At 31.4% G+C, this 27744-nt stretch overlaps 4 protein-coding genes across 8 annotated transcripts in view; all 4 read left to right on the top strand.

The window, feature by feature from the left end:
• Positions 1 to 977: 977 nt before the first annotated feature.
• LOC148229766 (DNA repair protein Ku70-like) lies at positions 978 to 3072 on the top strand. Its single transcript, XM_088196719.1, has one exon. It carries the CDS (start codon positions 1042 to 1044, stop codon positions 2836 to 2838), a length of 1797 nt encoding a protein of 598 aa, XP_088052845.1. The 5' UTR covers positions 978 to 1041; the 3' UTR covers positions 2839 to 3072.
• Positions 3073 to 4346: 1274 nt separating this feature from the next.
• LOC148229765 (DNA repair protein Ku70-like) lies at positions 4347 to 8941 on the top strand. The gene has a single exon (XM_088196717.1). It carries the CDS (start codon positions 6873 to 6875, stop codon positions 8676 to 8678), a length of 1806 nt encoding a protein of 601 aa, XP_088052843.1. The 5' UTR covers positions 4347 to 6872; the 3' UTR covers positions 8679 to 8941.
• A 1675-nt stretch (positions 8942 to 10616) lies between these two features.
• RNASEK (Ribonuclease kappa) lies at positions 10617 to 12754 on the top strand. The gene is made up of 3 exons (XM_088196720.1): positions 10617 to 10774; positions 12033 to 12152; positions 12223 to 12754. Exons 1-3 carry the CDS (start codon positions 10706 to 10708, stop codon positions 12319 to 12321), a joined length of 288 nt encoding a protein of 95 aa, XP_088052846.1. The 5' UTR covers positions 10617 to 10705; the 3' UTR covers positions 12322 to 12754.
• Positions 12755 to 14922: 2168 nt separating this feature from the next.
• Sema1a (semaphorin 1a) overlaps positions 14923 to 27744 on the top strand; it is a 525505-nt gene continuing 512683 nt past the window's right edge. For all 5 annotated transcript variants that reach the window (XM_088198048.1, XM_088198049.1, XM_088198050.1 and 2 more), the window contains exon 1: positions 14923 to 15113. The gene's annotated coding sequence lies outside the window, so the exon portion shown is untranslated. The remainder of the gene's footprint in view (positions 15114 to 27744) is intronic.

The raw sequence follows: 27744 nt of genomic DNA, 5'->3' as shown, positions 1-27744 counted from the left end.
CGCTCAAATATGATTTAAGTATTGACAATAAATTACGAGGAAGTTGTCGCTTGATTTTATAGAGAATCCGTGAATTCCACACTTTGTTAAATGCGTGCGGAATATCCAAAAACACAGCATCACAGTATTTTTTCTTTTCTATTATGGGGCATTAAACATTTTGTTCGTCCGTTTAGTAGCAGATGAGTGAGTCGCCAATCGGTGATTCACTTCGAAAAAATGAAAAAATTAATGAGACATTAAGTTTCTAAGTATTTTTTATTAGTACTTGTGTACAATACAATAAAGGATCAGAGTATAAGGTATTTTAGAAGTACCTGAATGTAAGGAAGATTATTTAAAAGCTTCTTATTCTTTAAATCACGAAATATGCATTAACAGACAGGCGGATAATTACGCATACTTGTCTGCAACTTAAGTCACAATTTGACCTGCTTATTATATTTTCTAAAAATATTTGAAGACGACAATAGTTGCTACTTATGCATATAATCAATATCTTTTTATAAAAATTTTCTGTATATATTATGAAAATATATAAAAATATTCATTATATATTATAAAAATTTTCTGACTCTTTAATCCTTGTTTTTTTTCGCAAAATTCACAAGTATGTTTCTACACTCAATAATATATTACAGCATAAACTTGTCAATAATGCAATTAGTCATTTAGTTCGACTTTGAATGATTGGACATTATTTTTTCAATCCTTTTTATTAACAATTAATAAAATATAATAATAATGACAATACCGATAATACCGGTTTTGAAAATTCCGGTATTATTGGAATTGGGTACTTCTCGGGTACAACACCCGTGTCCCGCAGTTGCATTAGGCTCGGGAGTTTCAGCCCATAGGCAACTGAGATCCAACCCTTAATTTAATTTACAATTATTATTATTATTATTATTATATCAAAATATGTTTATTGTGTAATTTTTGCTATTATTTTATTTTTACTTTTTTATGGACAGTATATATCGTATTTCGACCTTAATCGCGCAGGAACCGGCAAGTCAAATTTTGACAGTTTTAAAAATGGATCCAAATAGTGACAGCGAAGGCGAAGGCGAAGGAACTGATAAAGGATGGGGAAACAAAGAGTGGGGTGGCGTCAGCGGCAGGGTGATCCTCATAGACGTATCGGGCTCTGACGAACAACTGCTGGCCTCTCTATCGGCAACCTATGCGCTTTTACGCCGCATGCTAATCAACTCCCCGTCGCATCTCTTGGGCCTTGCGCTCTACGCCACCAAATCCAACGACGATAGAGGCCTCGAGAACGTGGTGCAAATATTCGAGTTGAAACAACCGACCATCGACGAGGTCCTCGCGCTCAAAAAGTTATGCTCCGACATTCAACACATACGTAAAACCTGGGGCGCTGCCCAGGACTATAACTTTGAGCATGCACTCTGGCAGGCGTCGCGTATGTTTTCGCATTGCAAAAAGAAGAAAAGCTCACAAACAGTCACTATTTTGAGTAATTTTTCTGAACCAGATCCCAGTAATCACCGAACAATATTGAAGAGAGCGTCTGATCTAATGTCTTACGATATCGATATAAACCTGATAAACGTATCTAAACGATCTATATCGGATAAAAGTTTTTACGCACAACTCGGAAGTCTTATTTCGAAGGATTCAAACGACGAATGGGAACCACCCATACCGCTCATGTCCGTTGAAGATATTCTACCGTTAATTTGGCAAAATACGCATAAAAAATCAGCTTCGGCAAAACTAAAATTTCATTTAGGCGACGATGTTGTATTAGGAGTTGGATTATATCATTTATGTAAAGCGAAAAATTTACCCAAGAAGATACTCTTATGCCAAGAAACCAACGAACGCGTCGAATCCTCAGTTTTAACTTATAAAGCAAGCGACGAAACTGCTCGACCTATTTTAAACGCCGAATTGTGTATGTATCAAAAATACGGTGATAGAAATATAGAATTATCTTATGGCGAATTGATGCAATTGAGAAAATTTGGAGGTGCGCCTTGTATCAAACTATTGGGCTTCAAACCCTCGTCCATATTAAGTATGACAAAGTTGTATTTGAAGCCATGCGCATTTTTATATCCTGAAGAAGACACAGTAACAGGCTCGAATAGATTATTTCAATGCCTACGGGATCGCTGCATTGCCAAAGACCGCATCGCTATTTGCTTAATGGTTTCCAGATGGTATTCTCATCCGCGTTTGGTAGCATTAGTGCCGCAGAAGCAAATAATAGAAAATGGTAGACAATTACAACATGACGGCTTTCACGTTATATATTTACCATACCTAGATAACATGAAAGATTTAACAGTCGACGAAAGGGGAGAAGTATCCGACGAGCAATTGAAATGCATGTATAAAATAATGAAGAAGCTGAAGATAAATTATTCACCAGACACTTTTGAAAATCCTAAATTGCAAACGTTTTACAATTCTATCGAGGCCTTAGCTTTGGAAGATGAGAGCCGCAAAATATGCGAAGATACGACTCAACCCGATCTTGATATGCAAGAAAATAGAATAAGTAATTTTATCGAAGATTTTAATAATTTGTTCGGACCGTTTGGCGTCACTCCCGTAAAAAGAAAATGTTCCAACGAGAATGGTGCGGCGTCGAAAAGAAAGCCGAAGGAGCCGGTGGAATGTCCTGATCTTGAAATGTTGGCAGCTCGAGTTACTGGCAACGATGTGGGAAAATATACTGTTGAACAGTTGAAACAAATTTTAAAGTGGCGCGATGCAAATAAAGCTTATGGAATTGCCTTAACTGGCTTGAAAAAGGGACAATTGGTTAATCTAGTTTATCAGTATTGTTCGGATATGTAAAACGTTATGTTGATTACTAATTATGTGTACTATTTTTCTTTGCGATTAATTTTCTTTTAACTTTTGTATTAATTTTCTAATCGAAATCTTGGATAAAATATAAGAATTTAACTTATACAGTTTGTATAGACTAATATCTGATATTCTACAGTTTATTCTTTTGGAAATGCAGTTAATTTAGCAGCATAGCAAGTTAGGTTATACTGTTAATAAAAATAAAAAATATTTTTAAAATATTTTTTTTTTATTTCTGGTGAACATTTATTATTTTGAGCTGGATAAAGATGAAGAGAAACTCGATGCTATTTCACTTGAGAGGCCCCTCCAAGCCCCCCATTATCACGAGCAGCAGAAAATGTATTGAAAGTGTTAATTTAAACAATAAAAAGGACAAGAAATATATTATAATAATAGTAATAGCAATTATAATAATAAAATACTAAAGGACGTATGAGATGTTATTATTATATAGAGTATGTCTTGATTAAAAGATGGCACGACTTAAAATGATTGAAGAAGCTTCAATCATTTTAAGTCTTAAAAATATCTTTCTCAGTAAACTTAACAGCTAGCGTAGCTACATAGGAGCCAGATGGAATCATTCGGTGCCGGTTTACAAAACCTTCACATATTTTTATATTTATATAAAATATTTTCGCCTGTCCATTTTACATCGCCAGGACACTGTATAGAGGGATTGTATTCAACCTATGCAGATCTTAGCAGTAGTTATAAGGTAAGTGAAACAAAATTTTATTTTATATTTAGAGAAATAAAGATACAATTTAACAGTGTAACACAAGTAACGAAAACGTATAAATATATGAAAAGAGAACGTAGTAAAATGAAAATATTAAGGATCGTTGCCAAAATCAATCGACGATACTGACAATGAATCTGATAATATGCCCCCAGGAGACAAACATTTTCCCCTAAACGATCCATAGTACTGGCTTGTAGAACTTGGTTACAATTTTATAAAATGTTTCTTAGTCCCCGACTGTCCATGTGATGCAATGCTGACTGAGTAAACTGTCGATACTTGGATGACCTTGTTTGGCAGATGACTGATCTATAATGTGGTGTATATTTCTTCCCTGGCGGCATAGGCATAATAGCGTTTCTTGATTGTTTTTGCTTTTTCATTTAGAAAATTAGTTCAAGGATGCCAATTTGTAATTGAAGAATGTCATCTTCATCGATAGAACTCAAGAAGGGGATGATGCTTTTGTATAACGATATATGTAGATTTTCTACCTTGGGGTTATCCAACGCCTGTAGTATCTTCTCTTCAACGGGGTAAATTTTATTTCTTCTAGTTTTTGGACAATTAAAATAGCATGTTTTTTGAAACAAGTCTCGCTTTCTTCAGGTTGATCATCAGTCGAATAATTCACGTCAGTAGGACTGTCATCAGTTGGCCACTCTTCAGTAACCTTGTGCAGCAACTGCAACTGATAGCACTATAAACATACTTTTTCAGGTGCGATACGCCAGCACCGAACTTTGTTGCTTTTTTTATTTTTTTTTATTTCATATACGAGTCGCGAATGTTAGACCATCTCTTCATAACTTCTTTACCTGTAACATATTTTTGTTTGTTTCAGATATCCCACATATCAACAATAAGTAATATTGTCAGAGATGTGTGCTTAGCTATTTTGACTATATTAAGATTAAAATGCCTACCCGTACCAACAAAGGATCCAAATCGAGTCGAAAGATATTGCTTCATCTTTCGAAAAAAGAGCAAATTTTTCTCATTGTTTGGGAACAGTTAATAGAAAGCACATTAAAATAGTAAAATTCAGTTGGATCGATGTATTATGATTACAAAGGGTACTCTTCCGTGATATTAATGGCTAATAGTAAATGACTAACAAAACTACCTGAAGCAAAATTTCTCCCAGGTATAACACAAAATAAAGAAATACCATATTCCCTTGTCGGTGATGAAGCATTCGCCCTACACAAGCATTTACTTCGCTCTTTCAGTGGACATGATCTGTCTAAGCAAAGGGGTATTCATTTACCGCTTAAGCAGAGCTCGGGCGATTCCATCAGCACTTGTGTAGCTACACTTAGTGGACATTAAGCTAAGAAACAGACACAATAATACTTCCACTTTGGGGAAGGCCATGTGAATTTTTCTTTGTTTATAATTTAATAAAAGTCTGTAAGAGACAAAGAGTGTTTTCTGTAGGCCTATAGCTTTGTCTCACGATTATATGAAAGTTCATTAGCAAGTAAGATCATTTTTTCTGAGTATGCTTACAGCGACAGTTCAACACTTTGCTGAATTTCTGGCTGATAATGTTAGATTGGCAAGAAAGGATAACATAATTGTACACAGCAACTCTTCTTATTGAATTGATTTCAAGTGCATATATTATAGGAGTAAAAGAGTTTATCCTAAAATTCTTTTGAAGAGAGTTTTTTAAGGCATCAGAACCAGGTGCACTTCCGTCATTCTCTTGTTGCTTCCTTATTATTTTTATTCTTTTGACATTTTTGTAAACAAAATTTGGCAAGGTGGTTTTTGCATGTTGCTCTAGCTCATTAAAATCCTATTTAATTTTCTGCAAGAAATCATTAAGTGATATATACAAACTTGCACAAATAATCGATAACAAATCTGATTTCTATATGAGTTTATGACCTAGCACACAGTTCTAAAAATGAAAATTATAATTCTTCCATTTATTGCAAAAGATTGTTAATTTTAAGCCAAGCACCGCCTTTCACATTAACACCGGAGTGCAAATGACAGGGCATCAATGCCACGCTCAAAAACCACCATTCATTACTCCCCACTGTGTTTCGTTTCCCGTGCTGTTCAAACCCAAATCTAATCTAAACAATATACCATTATATTCGTTTTGGTTTGAACAGCAAATGGACGTTTCACAACTGGCAAATTTGAATTGGCTAATGGGTGAAAATCGAATGAAACATATCTAAACTGAATTTCGACCAATAGGGGATGACAAAAAACAATTATCCCTTCTCAGAAGTCAAAAATACACGTCAAAAGCAATAAAATCGTGCCGTCGCAGTGGGAACACTCGTTACCGAGTATTCTCACTGTGATTTTTGACTTTTGAGGAGTGATATTTGTTTTTACGCCCTCCTATTGACCAAAATGCGGTTTCAATACCCTTCAACCATGCATAGTAATATCGGTAAGGATATATATATCATATTTTTAAATTATGATTATCAAAGTGTAGGCAAATTGTGGAGCAATATGCTTGATGCGACTTCTGTTTGTATTTCTTCTTCAACTTATTTTCCCCTGAAATATGAGCTGGCTTAGTTTGTATTTTGGACATGACCTATTGAAAGTTTTAAAACTAATTATACTTTCATTAGGTTAGGTTTGGGTTATAATAGCAAATGGATGGTTCGCAATTGTAAAATTGAGTTTTTAGACAATTTAGAGCAGCATTTAATTTCACTATTATATTTTCGCTGGTAGAAATATGTATCTACTGGTGAAAATGTATTTGGGCTTCACTAGTGAAAATAAAACTTTACTGAAAAATACACATTCGCTATAACATCGTATGTAAATAAATAACGATAAGTTTGTAAATGTTTATATATATATTACTATATATGGAGAAGTTGAAATCATAATTTTACTAGCAACTGTCAGATGAATTTCATTTTCCCTGGATTCGAGATTCGAGAATGGTTTGATGGATAACCTGAGAATTTCTGGTTTATAATCAGGGACGCTATTTCAGTTTTTTAATGTTTCTATTTAGTTAAGATTCATAGTATTTAAATAAATAACAAGCATTTTTCTGGCCAAATTCAAGGGGAGGAAAATTTTTCTATCCCCCCCCCCCCCCCAATGACAAGACTGTAATTATATGTTGAGTTGAGATATATCTACAACTAAATTTGTCTATGCTTTCTCATGCGCATTACAATTGTTTTGGTGTGTAAGTTAGTAGTATGCATATTCATTGTTTGTTTTGCGAACTTGAAATAGCGGGTGAAACAACTTTTGATTAACAGTACTCAATATGGACTCGAGCAGCGACAGCGACAGCGAAGAGAAAGAACCGGACCAAAGATGGGGCAACAAAGAGAGGAACGGCGTCAGCAGCAGTGTGATCCTCGTAGACGTATCGAGCTCTGACCAGCAACTATCTGTTTCTATATCGGTAACATTATCGCTTTTACGACATATGTTAATCAATTCCCCGTCGCATCTCATTGGCATGGCGTTGTACGCCACCAAAGTCAATGAAGGTCGAGACCTAGAGAACGTGGTGCAAATATTCGAACTGAAACAACCTTCCATCGAGGAGGTCCTTATGCTCAAAAAGTATAGTTCAGATATTCAACACGTACGCAAAACTTGGGGTGTCGCCGGAGACTATAACTTTGAGCATGCACTCTCGCAGGCTTTCCGTATGTTTTCGCAATGCAAAAAGAAAAAAACCGCTCAAACAGTCACTATTTTGAGCCACTTCTCCGAACCGGATCCCAGTAACCATCAAACAATATTGAACAGAGCATCTGAACTTATTTCTTACGACATCGATATAAAGTTGATCAATGTATCGGAACAATCTTTATTGGATAACAGTTTTTACGAACAACTCGGACTTCTCATTTCAAAGGATTCGAAAGTCGAATGGGAACCACTCGCACCGCTCATGTCCGTTGAAGATATTCTACCGTTAATTTGGCAAAATACGCATACAAAAGCAGCTCCGGCAAAACTAAAATTTCATTTAAGTGACGATGTTATACTAGGCGTCGGATTGTATTATTTATGTAAATCGAAAAGTTTGCCCAAAAAGTTATATTTTTCCCGAAAAACCAACGAACGTGTCAATTTCCCAGTTTTAGCTACAGAAAGATGGAGCCAAACTGCTCGACCAATATTGAAACCCGAAGTGTGTATGTATCAACAATATGGTAATAGAAACATAGAGTTAACAGAAGGAGAATTTAAGCAATTGAAAAATTTCGGAGGTGCGCCTTGTATCAAACTATTGGGCTTTAAACCCTCATCCATATTAAGTATGAAAAATATGTTTTTGAAGTCTTGCACATTTTTATATCCAGAAGAAGACATATTAACGGGTTCGACTCAATTATTTCAATGTTTGAGGGATCGCTGCATTGCCAAAAATCGCATAGCTATTTGCTTAATTATTTTCAGATTGAATGCTTATCCGCGTTTAATAGCATTAGTGCCACAAAAGCAAATCATTAAAAAGGGTCACCTAACACAACCCGACGGCTTTTATGTTATATATTTACCGTACCTAAATAATATGAAAAAATTATATTTAGAAAAAGTCAACCCATGTAAAGTAATATCAGAGGAGCAATTAAAATGCATGCATAAAATAATGGAAAAGTTGAATATTAATTATTCTTTTGATACCTTTGAAAATCCCAAATTACAAACATTTTACAAAGCCATCGAAGCTTTAGCGTTAGGGGAGAAGAAACCCGAACCTTGCAAGGATACGACTCAGCCCGATCTGTCTAAACATGAAGCAGAAATAAGCGATTTTATTGAAGATTTCAATAATTTGTTTGGTCCGTTTGGTGTGCCGTCTGTAAAAAGAAAACTTTCCGGTGAAAGTGGTGCGAAGTCAAAAAAAAAGTCGAAGGAACCGGTGGAATGTCCTGATATTGGAATTTTGTCAGATCGAATTTCTTTAAATGAAGTAGAGAAGTACACCGTTGAAGATTTAAAGAAAATTTTAAAATGGCGCGATGCATATCAAAGTTACGGATTTACTTTAACCCGCATGAAAAAGGCACAGTTGGTTCATTTGGTTTATGAGCATTGTAAAGATATATAACATTTTATGATTGTATAATATTTGTAGCACACATATTGTTGTTTTAAAATTATATCTTATATTTTGATTTGTTTGTATTTTTGAATCAAAATTGTATATTTTTGATGAGCGCTTAAAAACTAAATTTTAAGTAATAAATAAACAGAACTATGATTAGCTTTTATTGAAATATCACCATAAGATGATATTAAAATTGTTGTTTCAGTTCAATTTAGTTTCGTTTATTTAAAGGCATTAAATAAATTATTAGTAAGCGCAAAAAATGTTTTTTTTTTCCATTTTCAATGTATTAAATGAGAAAAGAAGAATTTTTCGATGTAGCATATTTTACATTACCTACAGCCTCTAATATAAAAAATAATTTATAAATTATAATAATAGTTAATTTAAGAAACAAACTTTACATTTTAAAATATAATAAAAATTAAATTTGTGATTTCTTTGGTGTTTAAAAAATAATTTTATGATTTATTTAACGCACTTCAAAATTATGCAATTTTAAATTTGCAATAATAAATCTTTAACATCCTTATTTTAAACATACAGACAAATAAATTTAGCACTCTTCAATAAATGACACCTTGAAAATGTTATCCAACAGATTCAAATAAATACTACTGTATTTTAATCTGTTATATTAAATGCTTTTCACGATCCAGATAAGTATTTAATATGTTCAGAGCACAAATTGTCTTTGTACATGTATTTTATAGGAAGTATTTAAATAATTTTGAGGAAGTAGCACTTAACATTCTATTGATAACAATAAATAATTCCGAATATTCTGTATCTAGAAGAAGGCTGACTTTATAAATAGATAAGTAAGTATTGATAATAACAAAAAAAATCTTACCTAGATTGTTCTCTAATTTAATTAATATATTTTTGTAGATTCTAATATAATCTATATTTGGAAAGCATCTATCCAATTAATAATGATACGCGACAGACATTCGAAAACTAAAGACGTAAAGTCCGGAAAAAATACTTTCCTTTATGTATTTGACTAGCCTGTAAACGAGTTTCTTGATTCCAACGTCATATAAATTGTCGCGCAAAAATAATGCAGGTAATTTTCATACCATAATTTTAAATTTTCATATATGAGACGTTGCGAATAAGAAAAGCAAACTCAACATTGGACAACTGGGTATAGTCGTATCTTTACAAAGCGGTCCAATGTTGAGTTCGCCCTTCATACCCGCAACACTTCGTATTATATGTTGCCAAAATTGAAAGTTATGATTTCAGATTGCCATTTTATAGCTTATTTTATAAGCTACAATTTAAAAAAAAGTTAATCTATCCACTGTAAACCAGAAGTGGGTCACAGTGGATCGGCCTTCGGGTTACAGTGGATCAGACTGGGGTCAACTGATACATTGCTATTAAAATAAAATAAAAGGCGTTTATTGCAATAACAATGTCTTTGTTCTTTGTACGTTGTCAATTTTTAATTCTAGAAAGCTTCGAAAATCAAAAATTACATTGTTATCAGGAATACTTTCTTAAATCTTAAAACAAATTAATCTACGTGTGCAAATTATAACTACAACTTATCTAAAATTCTTAACAAGAGAACAATTAAAAAAAATTTTAAACAAAAAAAGAGTGTCTTCGGAAAAGGAAACAATTAACATCTAAGCTATAAACTAAGCATAAGCATAAGTCGGTTGATATTTTACGATTCTAACTTTGCTGAAAACTCCACAACTCCCTGACTTTGACTTCGACTTCACAGTCCTGGATAAAACTAAATATTTTCTGTACTTTTTTCACATTGTTCAAATTTACCCCTTCGTAAATTTCAATAATTATAATAATTTATTTAAAAAATGTTAAAAAATGAATTTTAAATATTGTTAAATTATGCATTACATTTAAGAGTTGAAATTTTAATTTTAAAATGAATTATATAAATTTATTGCCATGCTACGAATGGGTGCCGCCGATATCGGTTTTTCTCGAGTTGCAACATTTCACGTCACATGAGTGTCAGGTGCCAGGGGTAGAGCATCGCTGTCGTCATGAAGATCTGCGGACCAAAATGCTCGCTCTGCGGCCTGCTCCTCAGCATCTGGGGCATCATTCAGCTTGTAAGTTTTTACCCAGAAACCACATCGTCCGTATCCTACCAGCCGGCTGTCCGAGTGATTCGCTGGTTATCGATCATTACCTATTTGTTTCGTAAACGTCACAGTCTCAAATCTTTATAACAATTTCTTAGTCGAGACTATATAAATACATGTAATCAAATGCTAATGTAATCAAAAGTGACGTCAATGTCATTTTGACTAATTAAATATTTGTAGGTTGACCCATATCTTAATCATTAAACTCTAAAATTGCTATAGTAATGCAAAAAAACAGATTTTTTTAATGTGGGAGTCATAGAATTGTTATATACATGTAACCATATTTTATTGATAATACTGCCAATGTGTATTATACATAAAAACATGTATAATGTATTTGAAGTTTTCAAAGATAAAACATTTTAAAACTATAATTTTATCTCTAGGACCAATATTACTAAAGTTATAATTTTTAAAAGTTTTGAAAAAATTAAAAAAAAATTTGAAACAATATGTCAGTTCAAGCTGGCTAATTATCTTTGCCAAGAAATTTACAAGAATAATTTTTCGGAAAAATTGAATCTAAATCTGATAAGAACTACGTTAGTTAAGTGAGACAAATACAATCAAATCATTTATATGTTTAAGATAAAATAAAATATTCTTTTTATATGCATAAAATACTTATAAGTAAAAAATACTAGAGTTAAGATAAAAATAATTATGTAATAGTATTTTCTTTTATAAATCATGCCGCAGTAATATTTTTTCAACGGACCTACTAAAATTTATCCGTAATGATCATCACTTTTTTAAAATGTCAATAGTGCGTTTTAGTTCATTTAGTTTTCCCACAATTGTAGCCAACATGGTGCTACTGTGTTGCCGAATATTACATGTAAATATCGGGTCCCAGCACGCTACCTTGAGATACTCCAACTGATATCATTTTTAGGGATGTAAATGTGTCTTCAACTATATGGATTAAGTAAAATTTTTCTCATTTTGTATTTACCTTACCTTACCTTATCAAATGCTTAACTGACGTCCAGAAATATTTTATTACTTTCTCTACGGTTGAGCACTCTTCTCGGTAGCACCAAACTTGTGAGACAAAATAAGCTACAAGTATTTGTTTAAGCATTTTCTCAAATAGCATGGAAATAATAATCTGAGAATGATCAGATGATGAGACATAACAATCTTCTAAATCAATGAAAGTTAATTCAACACGTTGACCTTCTTTATTTATAGTATAGTAATATATAAATTGTTTTAGGTGCTGATGGGCATATTTTATTATGTCAAAAGCGTAGCCCTTCTAGAGGATTTACCTTTGAAGGAGAGCTACAGCAAAGTCAGCGATTTTTATGCAGATGCTGACAGGGCTTACGAACAGGTATTAAAATAAATATTAATGTATTGTATTTCAGCTATTCAACTTATAAATTGTAATAATTAATTTGCAGAATGCGTACAACTGCTGGATCGCTGCATGCATATACATCTTCACTCTCCTGTTGTCTGGTCATCAGTTCTATATGAACAGTCGTTCCACGGTCATGTAAATTAATTGTTTATTGTCAAGCTATCAAATGTACAGAAATAATTTAAATTTGTTTAGTAACGTTGAATATATTTATATAGATTTAAACGTTTAGCAATTCGATCCGCAACGGAGTCTTAATATTGCTTTGTTCAAATGTTCTATTATCATTCCATCGTCGTTAGTTATGTATTGTTAAAGAGATTTTTCAAAAGTAAATAAAATGTATAGTTGGAAGTTTGAGATGCATTATTAAATATAAGTGCAATATAACTATCGCAGTATTGTAAATTGAACGCATTTAATTAGCAGAAATTTTTGAGATGTTGTCAAATTATCATAAAATGTGAAGATGGTCTCAAATACTTAACTCGTTCATGAATTGGATCATTATTTATTCGTTTACAAGGCTTATATCGTGGTGATACGATGTTATCGATTAACGAACTTGATGATGTAAAATATTAATAATAATGTAATAAGTGTTTAGATAAATTGACTTTTTAGATGTTTGGGTATATTTATGTGATTTTTTGCATTAGTCTTTTTCTTTTTGGTTTGTTTATGACCTTTCATATTTGCAGTTGATAATATATTAATCAGTATTAGTTATGAGTGACTCAATAATAATGTGAATATTCATTTATATGATTAATTATATCAAACAATAAGATGCCCTAACATACCCTAAATAACTTTGATGCAAATTTATATTTGTGGTTAATGTATATTCTAATAATAAATTATCAAAAAAATTGAAAATGAATTTTAATTATATTTATTTTAATATGTGACAAGAAATGTTTTTTTATATATATACACGTATTAATTTATGCGTCGATTTCTACCTGATAAATTTAGCTTTCTTCAACTGCCAAACGAGTTTCATCTCATATTTACTTTTGAATAATATGTTTTATTTTTGAAATGGTGAAAGAATATTTAGAAAGTTGAGAAGCTTGTTTACTATTTGTTACATAATATTTTATACTTATTTATCAATGGTATGTTTAATTTCTTAATATTTTATTAAAAAAGTAACTCAATACACAATAAAAATACTCAATACTGTGTTTGATACCATGATATTGCATATATTTTGTTTGAAACTAATGCATATTATTCTGTAGCATTAATCACTCACGAGATATCATAAAAGAGTAAATTTAAGTAGCTTCTTAATCAACTACCATGTCAGTTGAAATGTCCATTCAAGATTATTTATGAAACGTGTGATTCTAACCCTGCATAGTATTCATATTTTTGAAATATAGTTGTTAATTTATATAATCTAATAGCTAACTATAAAACCCAACAATAAAAAAAATCGTAAATGATATATTACAAAAAACAAAGGTATTCATTTAAAATTTGTATCTTCCTAAAAAAACTCGCTAAATTTTTACTTTTGTGGATACTATTATATAAGCATATAGCTCCATATATATTTCTATTAGTTCTATTAATTTTCTTAAGCATTATTAAATTATCTTTAATTCTAATTGTATACTTGGTATTTTATAACTTATATAAAAGTACAAAAATATTTATTCTTAATATAATATCTAACCACTGAAATCATTTAAGCATACTTTTTTGATTAGTATCGCCCTATTCTGTAAGTTTTTTTAATAACGTTTTATCTGCTTCATTGAGCATATTTAATATCATTGCACAATAGTTTAAATTAAGCAATATCAGAGCTGTGGAGTCTGACTACAAAATTTATGCTCCGATTTTAACAGCTGCCTGATTTACTATGCTGCCAACATAGGAAACTAGAATTGGATCAATCTGTATAACATTTAAAAAATCTAGCAAAAAATAAATTTAATAAATAAAATCAAAATACTGTGAAGGTTTATTTATGTACATATGTATTAATTTTATTATGGCCAAAACTTAGCGGCACATTCTTTTGATGGGGTGGGTTGAAAAGGCAAGCAAAGGGTAAGTAAAAGCAATATTGTAGACTCATTAATACGATTTATATATTTTTTACAATCATATTAAATATTTAAGAATTATTACAAGCAATATTTTAATAAGAATAATAAAATTATTGCTTAGATTTTATAAAATAGTATTTTTTGTTAATTTTGAAACGACAATTTTTTAAAAGCAAAATAATAATTTTGATCTATTAAAAATTACTATTTTACCTATGCTGCGTTACCAAAGAAACTTCGAGAAGTTTTTTCTCATAATTAAATTTTTGTTCTCATGAATTGATATATTTGTATAAATAATTAGGAAAGAGTTTCTACAATATCTGTATTAAAAACACAACCTTATGGTGGCGCATGCGCATGATACGGGTTTTTGTGTGTATGAAATATTATAATTTGCACAATGCAAAGAATGTGAGAATCATGGCCAACACAATTTTTTTAAGGCCAATAGCATGAAAACTACTACTGAGATTTCATTCTATAAATAGTATAAATGAATCAATGCTATAAAAAATATAACAAATATCTACTACCTTTATTTTCATTAAATTATGATAAAATAAAATTTTAACGAATTTTGAGTGTTTTCTCAAACCTACATCACCAATCTACTTATCGACTAGATCGAAAGCTTGCAAACGAGCTAAAATGTTTCACCGCTAGGTGGCAGCACTCGTTTGTAAATAGTGTCAAACGTCAAAGGGCAAGATGGTGTCGTGCGAGCATTGATCTGCGGCTTCCCATCGTCCTAACGCGACAATTAAACACCTTGGCGTCGAGCCAACGCGCACAGACGAACCGGTCTCACCGATTCCTTCACCACCAGAGCCAATTTTGAAAAACCATCCCCTAACTCGGCACTGTGAGTAACCCTTACAACTAATTAATATATTTTTTGGTTTGTTTGCTATTTTAGAACGCATCGGTCATTTACAACGCATGCCGGCTATCTATTAAGTCTAATAAGAACAATGCGAGGATTTCTTCGATTCTGTGAAACTTTCAAGTTGGACCTAGTAAGCTATTGCACAACTGAGATCAATTTTCATGAGCACTTCAATTGAAATCAATACAATGAATACCACTTAATTACTATATGATAAGTATAAACTCATTATTCATAACTGAACCATATCTAAATTCAACCCTTAAATTTTAGGGTGAATTTAGAACATAACCTCAAACGTCAGATAATATTGTTTGTATCCATTTGAACATATTTCATTTCATACGAACAGTGTTTTTGTATCTATTATTTTATATTGTTATAGTTGTATCATAAAATATATTATTTTTTCCTAATATATTTTGTTTTATTTAACTTCATATTTTATAATCCTGTTTTAATATCTTATTTCTTATTTTTATTAATCTTATCTTATATATTCTATATTATTATATGGCTGACCGTCATACACAAGTACCAAAACAAACTAATCTTCTGAGCATCACAGCCGTTGTCACTATGAGTAACTCTTGACGTGAATCAATATATATATTCTAGATGGTTTGCTATCACTCGCAAAGCATACCAACTATATAATATTCCTAATATGGGAGAAAAAAAATCGAGTAATGTGAACTTTACCTCAATAATTCTTAATTCTCTTATGCATTTCAATCTAATTTAATTCAAATAAACATGCTTCTTTATATATAAACTGAACCCTCAAATTTCAAGTTGTATTTGGACTATAACCTTAATCGTTAGCTAATATTATTTGTAAGCAATTTATATTAACAATGTTTGTGTGTTCTACTATTTGCTTTGTATTAACATATAATACCGTTCTTGCATATTTTGATTTATTTATATTTGATTATCTTGTATTGTATTTTAGTAGTTTGTTTGTATTATCTGATGTATGTTGTTCTTAGATTATATACAAAATTGTATATCTTTAGAAGATTATTTTTTGAAAGTCAGACAGTGATAATACATTACAGTGTTGAGCAACCCCAGGCACTCAGTTGCTCTGCGGTCTCCTGAGACGTTTTAAAAGTGTAAATATCAAAAGACATCCAAAGCAAAACATCAAAACCGCTGGCATACCATAATGTGTTTGTCACCGTTCGGAGCAACATTTATTCATTGCTTTTAGTACAAAAATTAGCCTTTATGCATTACTTTCACTGAGCTTGTCTTGCAGGTTGGTGTCTTTTATTTATTTATGGTTCTCTGAAACTCATATGGTTTAATCCTCGAAATATGGACACAACTATTTTTTTATGTATAAAAGACAATGCTGTTTGATATGTTCAGAAAAAATATCTGTTTTAAAGAACTAAACATTCTTCAAAATTTAAATAAATACAGGAACAATTGTGAAAAGACAAATTAAATGAATTGCAAAAAAGTCTGAAGCGACAACGAAATATTTTTAAAATATTCTCATCGTCGCTTGATACAACAGTTCATGCAATTTATATTGTCAGTCAAATTTTAGTAAAAAGAATGAAATCATTTTTTGATGGAGAATTAATAAAATAATGTTTAGAAGATGTTGCTTTCTCAGACAAACTCAAAAATTATTTTATCTCGGTTTGCAATTGCAAGAAGAATTATGATCTTTGAAATGATATATATAATAATTAAGTTTAAAGGGCGAATCTCGAAACTGGAGTAAATCTTGAAAATTTCAAATAGAAATAATTGATCTACAATGCAAAACCAAATTAAAAAATAAATTTTAAAACGTTGATCTTCTTGATTTTTACAAAAATTATTTCCTATCACTTAACTAATCATGTTAGGCAAATGGTAAGTTTATTAAGAAGTACTTAGGTCTGCTACCAACTGTTTTCCAAAGTGAAAATTATTGAACACTAGCATCGAAATCGCTTTGGTGGCAAAAATCTTAAAAATTGCATACGAGTTGGAACATCTTTGAATAAAAAATTAAGAACAGTAAATTTTTTGTTCGATATTAAATTATTTTATTTTAGATAAAAGTATAACTCGACTTCTTGTGAGAGTTGCGGGCTGCGTAGCTTCTCAGGTTTTTGGTTGCGACCCGCCGTGAAAAAAGTTGCTCACCACCTATTTATTATATAATATTTTATTGTATTAGCTAATTCTTTCATATCTGTATTGTTTGTTAGTTTTAGAATTAATATATGGTTTATACTGTTAAATTTATTATTATATGCAAGTATAATTTAGTGTTTTACTACAAAACCTACGGTCAATAGTAATACAATGCAATTGGAAAACGTGAGTAGGTGTAATGAACACGCACAATACAACATGTGATAAAATATTTTTCTTGTTTATTCAATTATAAATTTTTTTTATGTATCAATTATAAAATTCACTGTCACTTATACAAATAGCATTCATTAATGTATATTTAAAAATATAATTCTTCTTTATATTTCTAGCAAAATACTATATGAAAAATAATTAAAATGTTAATCGACGGTAAACTATGTATGTATAAGTAAAGGTAATAAACCTGACTGAATTAATTTAATCGATAATACAATTATAATACAACAATTACAAGTTAAATTGCTGACTAGCAATGTATCTGTTTTAAAACCTAATCAATAATGTATGTGCGCAATCAAGTACCAGACTAACACTGGTAGTTGAAAATAAATATAATTTAGAAATCTTGTCGCAAATTGATTTTGAGATAGCCATAGTCATTCTGTAAAAATTGTTATTAAATTCCACTTAAAGTGAAATATCTGATTTTTTAGTTATTTACATTTAAGGCTTAAAACAAATAGTGTTGTCCAATTAATGCTCGTTTTAGCTTGGGATGTATTTCTTGAAGAGTCGTTGTTTGTTATTCGGCAGTGTTGAACGAGTGAATGATATTTAATATCTGTTAATAAACTTATCTAAGTATGAAAACACGTTTTTGTATCATTGAAGCTTGGCAAAAAAGATAGCTTGTTGAAAAGTTATAGGTTTGATATTAAATATTGAAATTTAATGGGTTTCAATTATAATAACGACAAAATGCTCTTAACAATGGAAAAGAGTTTTTAAAGATAACAATAGGTTTGTTTCCCATATTGATTTAAGTGATTACGCAAACGATAACTTTAGCTTTAAATAATGTTTTAGTTATCTACTATATGACAAAAGAGTCAGGCGTCAGAAATGGATATAGAAATTGTGCAGGACACTAGGTGTTGCACAATAACCACAAGCAAAACTCTCTTTTATCGCAGCATAAAATCTCAAACCCTTGTCAAGACACTTGTCAAGGCCTTGAATTAAATATCTTTGTCTTTATGATTACTAATATCGTCATAATATACCATATAGATGTCGCTTTCTCTTCCATGGGTGTCAACTTTTAGGGGTGTGTTAAAGATAACGAAATTGATGCTCGATAATTGAAAAATGAGACAAAAACACTATCAGTAAGTTATTGAACATTAAGTAGATACTATTGTTATTTTAATTAAGTTTTGGAGTAGCAAAAACTGCATTAATTTATTGGATTTATCTCAATCATATATTAACTTTAAAGCATACGTTTTTTTATGAAATTCTTGCAAACAGAGCTATACAAAATATGTGATTATATTCCCCCTAATACGTGGGGTGGGGATATATGTACGTACAGTATATGCCTTTGGTTGTATTCCTCGCAAGCGCGCTTCATTTTCATACACCATTTTGCTTTATCGCGTCCGCTGTTTCGCATATCCAAACGCGCTGACGTAATGGCCGCTAAACGATACAGCCAAACAGCCTCCATCCACCCATCCACGTTGAGGTGTGGAGAGATTGTGGATGCCGTGAATGGAACGGTTAGATCTTGGATATGTTCCATTCGGCGGCTGATACGGTTAATGTTCCCCGACACCGAATCTCTCCCTGTCTCTCTCTCTCTCGCTCGCGAAAAACACTCTTCCTGCGAAAATTCATTTGCCCTATCTTATTTTTAAATGGTTTTTCGATATTTCGCCTCCGACCCCATGTATGTATGTGTATTTTTTCTGTATTTCGAGAGAGAGAAAACAAGAAAATAATGTGCATTTAGAATGGCTCTAATGGTAATAAATCATTCATTCTTAACGCTCCGTGTGATTTTTGTAAAAAATACTTTTGTAATGTAATATATACACATACATATGTACATGTAATGCATAATCGATATTGTGTCATTAGGATATTGAATTTTTGACGTAAACGTAATATTATTTGCCAAATAAAAGTAATAAGACGACCTTTTCAGTTATTGACTACATGAATAAAATTTACACATTATTTAATTAAACATACATATCTACATATGTATTTGATTAACTTAATTTATTAAATGAAAAAGTACAAAATACATATTTTTTACCTGGTGTAGAAAGAGCATGAATACTTATAGAAGAGTGTAGTCATTTGTGCACCGCCTGCTTCACCTCTCCCATCGCTTCTTTGAGCGATGCAGAGATCTGGCATGTGCAGAACAGGCAGCATAAGGTAAAGAATTGTAACTTTGTTCAATTCGTTTTGATTTAATTGAAAGAAGATCCCAAAAAGAGTATTTTCCGAACATATGTACCTAACTTGGTAGTCAATAGTGCACTTGTTAGATAAATACTTTCATATTAGAATTTAAAATATATTAATAATGTAATAATAATACATACACATGTATATAATCGTATGTTTTAATAAATGTTTATTATTAACTATTGTATAATACTATACTATACTATATAATATATATATATATTTATTCATATGTCAAAATTTCTTGAGAAATTTGGATCAGTATTTTATTTCTCGAGAAATGGAAAGCATGGAGAAATGAGATATTACACGAGGGACTATTTTCATTCCTGCAGCAAGATTGAATTTTGCCATTTAAAATTACGCTTTTAATAAAAACACATATTCCGTAAATTATATTATGAACAATCTACAAATAATAAAACTAGATGTGAGCAAATAGGAGTCCTTAATTGTTTGTTTATAATTGTAGTTACACGCTGAGACGCTTTGTTGTAGCGATAGATTTTCAATAATAATATTATACCGCTAAACTAACAAGGATAACTGTTTGTTTTCTATATAATCCCTCTTTGATGTTGCTGAAGGTATTTATCCATATTTATATATTGTGGTTCGCTTATAATATTGTGGTAAAGTAAACATTTTATATCACCAATCGTGTTATTCTGATAAAACCAAAATATAAAACAATCAATATACTAACCAGTGCCCTAATGTAAACATAAACTCCATAAAGTAATGACTGATTATGTCTTTAGACGTTACAATGATTTTTTCGGGACAATATTTCTATGAAATCACATTAGGTAATTAAAATAAAGCTCTTCAAAAATATTGTATATCAATAAAGTACTATTCGGAAAGAAAATATGTTTAGATATCCTAACAATTAGATTGTGAATATATCAGTTGTTTGCCCTTCCAGTAAAGTCGGCAATTATATTGTTAGCCAATTAACGCTAAAAGCTATCGATATATTAAATTTGTCTGACTGTTAAACTATAATCTTACATGTATATCTGTATATATAATAAAAAAACACAACATAGTTATATGATTTAAGCTAAATTGTAGTTTTACTCCACTGATTTCAAAATTCCAATTTTTTGTGGTGGATCTTGTTCTTGAAAATCGCGTTAATAACTGTGACTAAAAATGATCATTCATCAATAAAGATAAGTTAGACAATAGTGTAAAGGGTGGGAACACACAAAAGCCCTCGTTACGACTAGAAAAACAGGGTTTCACATAAATAACAAGCAATGATTCTCCGGCGCATTGATAGAATATTTCTTTGTTGCGAAACAGTCACGGGAAACAATATATCACTAGAAGACAAAAAACACCGTAGAGCCACAATATTGTCGTTGCACAATTCGACTTCCATCAAGCAAATGTCACTTTCTAAAGGCGTATACATATTTCTTTGTTCTAAAAAGCGAGTGCAATGATCGCTGCATGATTTTGATTCGTCAGCAAGTTTGCCAGCCCTGATCACTTAAGGCTGGTCTCCAATGAGGAGAGGGCAGACACTAGTAGACATTCGCAGACATTGGCAGATTACCTCTCATATACTGAGAGAGATTCCACCATATGAGCACCGCAGCAGAGAGGGATTAACCTCCACAATACTGTCGCTGCCACACCAACCAGAACTCTGAGTATCTTCCACTAACATCATCCCTCCGCCAGCTTCACCACTACTGCTCAGAGAAAACAATCTCGCCCATCATAGTAATTCGCAATCTATGTAATTTTAACGAATCAACTATTTATTACCTGTTTCCATCAGCGTCTTTCACACAAAGAATTCACACCCCTCATGGTTACTAAACCTTATTTTTTTCAAAATTATGTTTAATATGTCTAGATAATAAATAAATGATTTAATTTTAAAATTTTGCAATTCTAGTTTTAATTGTAAAAAATAAACGGATAATCTTTAATTATATTATTTAATTATGAATAGTAAAGTTTAATTAAAATATTAAAAGCAATAAATAATTAAATTCAAAGTAAATATATTACATTTTTGATAATAAACGCTGCTTTGCTAATTGAAATTTACTTAAACAATTGAGTACTTCCAAGAATTGTCCCATAACGAAATATATTTTCTTATTTATTTATATTGCGACGTGATTGTACAGTAGTTGTTACTACATTTAAGTCACTATAGCACCCTTATGACGTCAAAGTTTAATCCCAAAAAGGGTAGTGTCATCTACCAGATCACAAAGCGACTCAATACCTATGGAAATAATACAATACATACATTTATTTGTAAGAATGAACTCGGTCCAAAGTGCACACAGTACGTTTTAAAATAATTATATTTTTATATGGCACAATAAAATGGCGGTTATAAAAAGTTTATTGTGCCAAATCGAGATACAATCTTAATATCAGATTAGTGTCGAAAGCGCCGCGTCGAAACAAGGTTGCTGGTGCGATAAGAAGGACGAAAAGCGCATCTGCAAACCGAAGATAGTCAGGATTACAGTCGATTATCCCGGGGGCTGTCCTGGGGGTTGGGGTGGCGGTCACGCCCACGAAAGGTTAACACAGGCGGACCCTAAATAAACAAAAAAGCCGAGGTCCAGCAGAATACCCGGCCCGCACTAGTTAATGGATCTTAATAGGTGTGCAAAAGCAGAAATGGCGGCGTTGCCATGCTTGAAATTAATCACAGTCATAACGAGCGAGTGGTGAACGTATTAACGTTATTTAGAGGTATATTTCAGGAGAAGAGACTGTTTACGAAAGTGCGGATACTATAGCGGGCAATCATTTGGCATGGACTGAATAAATACAAAGAGAAATGCCTATTTGAGAACTGTACCGAAACTAGGCGCGTACAGTGAGATACATTCCATTTCGCTCGCTCGCGGGTTAAGTTACGAGAATGAGTGAGAAGAAGTGGGCGTGCGGAACGCATGTAACGCACGACCTTATCTCTCACTCACTCTTGTCACTTAACACGCGAGCGAGCGAAAGGGATTGTATCTCGCCATACGCGTATGATCAAAACTGGGAGTTGCTATAGTGCTATTACGAAGACACAATGCATGCTTTATTATTTTTTTTTTCCGAGGCATACTAATCAAGCTATACACTTTTTCAGGCACATTGAAGTGTGATATGCATTCTTTTTTATTATAACTTTTTGTTTTAATTTCTCGACAAATTGTGTAATTGCTCTTGTACATCAGTAACTTTACTATAATCATGGACTATAGTGGACTTAAGTGGTTTGAGTCCATTGCCATTGTTTTTCGAATTCCCTGGTTACCGAAACGTTTACCATCTATTATCATACACTTTGTATGAGAAGACGTGTTTTCTCTTAAGGCGCGAACACATTTTAGAGGTATGTATGCAAATCTATGTAAAGCGATACAATCAATGCAAACTGAATGTGATTTGCCCGTTCGATTTGCCAGAGCTATATCGAACGGTCAGATCATATCGGGGCAGATACTGGGACAGTCACACATTGCAGGATCTAATATACGAGTTTTAGATCAAAACTAACCAGGAGAGTATGTGAATATATAGACGAGGAGAATTTTCATTGGCGAAAAACTCAAAGAATAATATGTTTATATGTTTATAAATTATAATAACTAAAACTACTAAATCGTAAGTGTATAACATATTAAAGTAAGATCTACTAGATAGTAGAATATTATAAACGACATGTACTTTATTTAGTATGTATTTGGAATTGACCTGACGTCAGCAGTCCTAATCTTGAACAACCCAAAGCTTTTATATCCACATGATATTTTTCGTGCCTCGCTTTCTCTATGAATAATAAAACGTCCTTCGTGTTACACATTGACGTTTAGTCTCTCCAAACATTTTTATATTTATGAATAGAAAACCGTCCCTGCCAAGACGTGGTTATTTTCTCTATACGAATAAATTTGAATAGGGTCCAAATTTTAATGTATATCAATATTAAAAAAATCACACACACAATATAGCGTTTCTCATGAATTTTATATACTTTCTATACTATTTTATGTAAAAAATTTCAAGAGTCTTATATTATTTTTACATTATACTCATTATATTGTAACCAAGACCGTGCGAATATCAGGGTTTCGCTCGAATCGGGTAACAAAGCCGAGTTTTCAAGGTCATATGGTTATATCACATTGTAATTTAGAGTTGAATTAAATTTATAAAATTGTTTTATTGCGGCTTTAAAATTTACCCTTGAATTTAGGGTTACGGTGAAGGTCAAAAAGAAATATTTTTTTAATTTATGATTTTTAATAGGAGCTTTACAATATGATTCATTACTCTAGAAGGGATTAAAAAGGGTATATTATATATGTATTTGGGTGGTAAGTATGGTTCTCAATTATTCGTAGTTTTCAACTCTTCGAATATTAAATAAAAAATAGAGAAAGTATTCGAATATATTTGTATTTTTTTTCGTTTTTAACCAATATTAATTTATTTAATCAATTAGTACAAGAAATCAGTAAATTATTATTTAAAAAAAAATTACATTAATTTTCTGTGACCAAAATGATTATTCATCAACAAGGAAACACGACAATAGCGTAAAAGATGGACCACACAAAAGCCCTCGTTACGACTAGAAAAAACAACACGCAAGTGTTCTTACTGTAAATATTCTCCGTCATTGAGAGAATATTTTTTTATTGGAAAACAGTGACGGATATAATAAATCACCGGATCCACAAGATTCCTGTTCCATTGCAGTATGACATTGGACAATGCCCATTAAGCGAATGTCGCTTTTTATAGGCGTATACCTATTTCGCTGTTCTAAGAACATCTATTGGCTGAATGATCGCTGCATGATTCAGATTAGTCAGCAAGCTTTGCAGCTCTAGATACTTAAGCCTGGATTCCAATGAGGAGAGGGCAGTCACAAGCAGTCACTCGCAGACTCCGGCAGATACTCCAAGAGAAAAGGATTGACTCCAATTCTATTGCACGACAATGCACAAAGCACAAACGACAGTGGCAAAACTACAGAAGTTTGAATTGAAAGCTCTCCATCACTCACCATACTCACTAGATCTTGCCCCCACTGACTACAACTTGTTCCGGAATATGGATAACTTTTTCATAGGAAAAAAATATTCGACAATACTTTTATTCTTAAATATAAAAATCAATGGAAAAAGAATGGTTTCAGTGAATTCAGCGAGTAGTCATAGAGTTCGCTTTAAAACGTTCATTACGCCGAGCATCTGAGCCGATCAAATATTTACAGCGACAGGGTATATCCATTTGGTTGTTGCCGGTTGGGCAATATGGTGTACAATATCGAATTTCGGTTGCGAGTTTGGGCATTATTGCAGCGGTATCTGGCAAATTCAGATGGCGACACCGACCGCGGATAATGTCGTTCGCCGACTACAATGGCGACTAATGGACCATGCGTTCAACGCGACCATTATCATACATCATCATGGGTATGTTGGGATGGTAGAATGCATAAAAAATACTCTAATTGGTCTGCGGCTGTTAACGAACATACAATATGATCAAATACATAAGGACGAACTTCGAAAACTGTGTATTGTAATAAGAACTTCAAGTCAGAATAGTGTGTTTGAATAGTTCAAGCAAGAACTTCGCAAACCGAACTACTGACAAATACACTGTAATTTAAAAGTTGTCTATAGGTAATATTGTAAAAAGATATACTATAAACCCAAGACTAGATTTTATGCAACGAGATTAATTTTCACTGTAGTAGATTGAATTGTTTTCTCGTATAAAGGCTTTATAATACTAAATAACTGTAATACATACTGACTAAAAAATATGATTCGGACCATCTGTTAATATAAATACAGTTTAATATAAATTCTGACTAGTTCAATTTAAATTCTAAGTATTTAATGTAAATTTTGACCATTTAATATTTATTCTGGCTTTTTACTATAAATTCTGACCCATGTAGTATTAATTCGGACCACAAGCATATTAAAAGTCTGACCCAAAAAATACGAGCCTATTATTATTGGGTGTTGGATTACGACAAATTGCGCCACATTTTATTTTGTTATTGATTCTTAAACGTACATAAATAAACACATACATTTATATGTACATACATATGTGAACGATATTATTATGTGATACGCAATACGTGGGAAAATCGAAACCTTAACTTAGTTATTCTGCGAATGATGTTGTGACTAGAGTCTCCAATTCGAGTAGTCGAGTACTCGATACTCGAGTATTTTTGTCTATTTTTCAAGTACTTGATAATCGAGTATTTTGAAAATTACTCGATTAATACTCGAAATTAAAAAATCTTGAAATATTTCAGAAACAAAAATAACTTTAACTCGGTCCGGTAAAGGTTAACGTCTTGCTTTTATTTGGCGTTTATGCCCGAAGTCCCGAGTTAGAGCGGTTACTATCAGGTATTATTTCTTCTTCTATTCAAGAAGAATTACAAAATGCTATTTTGTCAATAGTCGAAGGAAATAAGAGAAAAGCAGAGAAGGGAATGAAAGAAGAGAACATAAAAAGAGAGTTCAAAAAAATTTATATCTATAAAAAGCGAACAGATATAAATTAGAAGCCTTATCCAACGCGTTAATGACAATAAGACCAACATCAACAGCAACGGAAAGGGTTTTTTCCATAACGGGAATAATAAAACCAAAGTTTAGCAGTAATATTAAATTCGAGACACTTTTTGCATTATTGTTTTTAAAAAGTATGTTCGTGAAGTTAAAATAATTGTAAAAATTAACATACTAAGTATTTTATTTATTTATTTATATGTGCACGAATTTGAATAATAGCTATTTTGGTACATTTGGTAAATACTCGAAAGTAATCGAGTACTCGAGTATTTTAAAATTTTAATATTCGATACTCGAGTAGTTGATGGTTCGAGTAATTGGAGACTCTAGTTGTGACCTGATTATGTTAGTAAATATTCATAAAATTTTATTAAAAAAAATATATACATTTTATTTAAAAAAAAATTTAGGATTACTAGATATTTTATAGATGCGATTTTATTATACAGCTAGGAATATTGTGAAATTATTATTATAGGTAATTTTATTATACAATAGAAATAGAATTAGTCAATTTACACTAAAGTAGATGGCTTTTTTAAAATTTATTTGAACATGTATTATCACATGACTTTCAGAGTACTTTTCCCATATACACAAATCAGATGTAATTACTATTTTATTGTTTAGTAAGAGCCAGAAGTATTTCAGCTCCAGAAATATTTTGAAGATTAATTAAAATAATTTTTAGCGACACATATAAAACTATACATACAAACATCTATACATTCGATAATATTTGCAGTTTATAAGATGATATAATTATTTGATTATGTATATTATTTAATGTTGTGTTTCATTTAAAATAATTCATAATTCATAATTTTATATGAAATATAAATATTACATTAACCTTCATCTGTCTCTCGGTTCTTTTTCGATCCGAAACGATTTTGTTTTGAAAGGATTATATAGTCTTGAATTTATTTTCTGCAAAATTTTACAATAAGAAGATTAGAACAATGGACTCAAAGACGCTGACGAGATTTGATATATTTGTGCCTTCGTTTTTATTTTAAATTGCCACTGACCTGACTACACCATAATCCAGGTAAGCGCTTATTTAAAAAGTGTTTTTGTTTTCACAAATTATTCATTTCGCTGCGCGGGTTGGTTTCATTCCATATCGATACTAATGATCTAGCAATAATTAAATCAATTCATAAAAATATGAAATAATTCATTGATAAAAAATTCATACTTGTTATATTTACAATATCGTATGACATTAATTATTGTAAGGGTTAAATTATATTTAATAATAAATAAAATAGAAAAATATATAAAAATATATATATAAATAATAACTCCCAAAATTTTCCTAGTAATTATAAAAAAATTCAGATAGTTTTATTTCTTCAGACAACATTACGTTAAATTTTATAAAATACTCACTTATATAGTAATTTACGAAATGATCTCAG

This window comes from Plectrocnemia conspersa, unplaced genomic scaffold, assembly GCF_051122295.1.
Source record: "Plectrocnemia conspersa isolate PC_06_02 unplaced genomic scaffold, ASM5112229v1 ptg000011l, whole genome shotgun sequence".
NCBI lineage: Eukaryota > Metazoa > Arthropoda > Insecta > Trichoptera > Polycentropodidae > Plectrocnemia > Plectrocnemia conspersa.
This window is presented reverse-complemented; position numbering and strand designations above follow the sequence as displayed.

Excerpts from the sequence above, each read along its gene's own strand:
- LOC148229765 (XM_088196717.1), top strand. The coding sequence starts at position 6,873 with ATGGACTCGAGCAGCGACAGCGACAGCGAAGAGAAAGAACCGGACCAA.
- LOC148229766 (XM_088196719.1), top strand. The coding sequence starts at position 1,042 with ATGGATCCAAATAGTGACAGCGAAGGCGAAGGCGAAGGAACTGATAAA.
- RNASEK (XM_088196720.1), top strand. The coding sequence starts at position 10,706 with ATGAAGATCTGCGGACCAAAATGCTCGCTCTGCGGCCTGCTCCTCAGC. Across the intron at positions 10,775-12,032 it reads TCTGGGGCATCATTCAGCTT|GTGCTGATGGGCATATTTTA; the intron begins GTAAGTTTTTAC and ends AAATTGTTTTAG. Across the intron at positions 12,153-12,222 it reads CTGACAGGGCTTACGAACAG|AATGCGTACAACTGCTGGAT; the intron begins GTATTAAAATAA and ends ATTAATTTGCAG.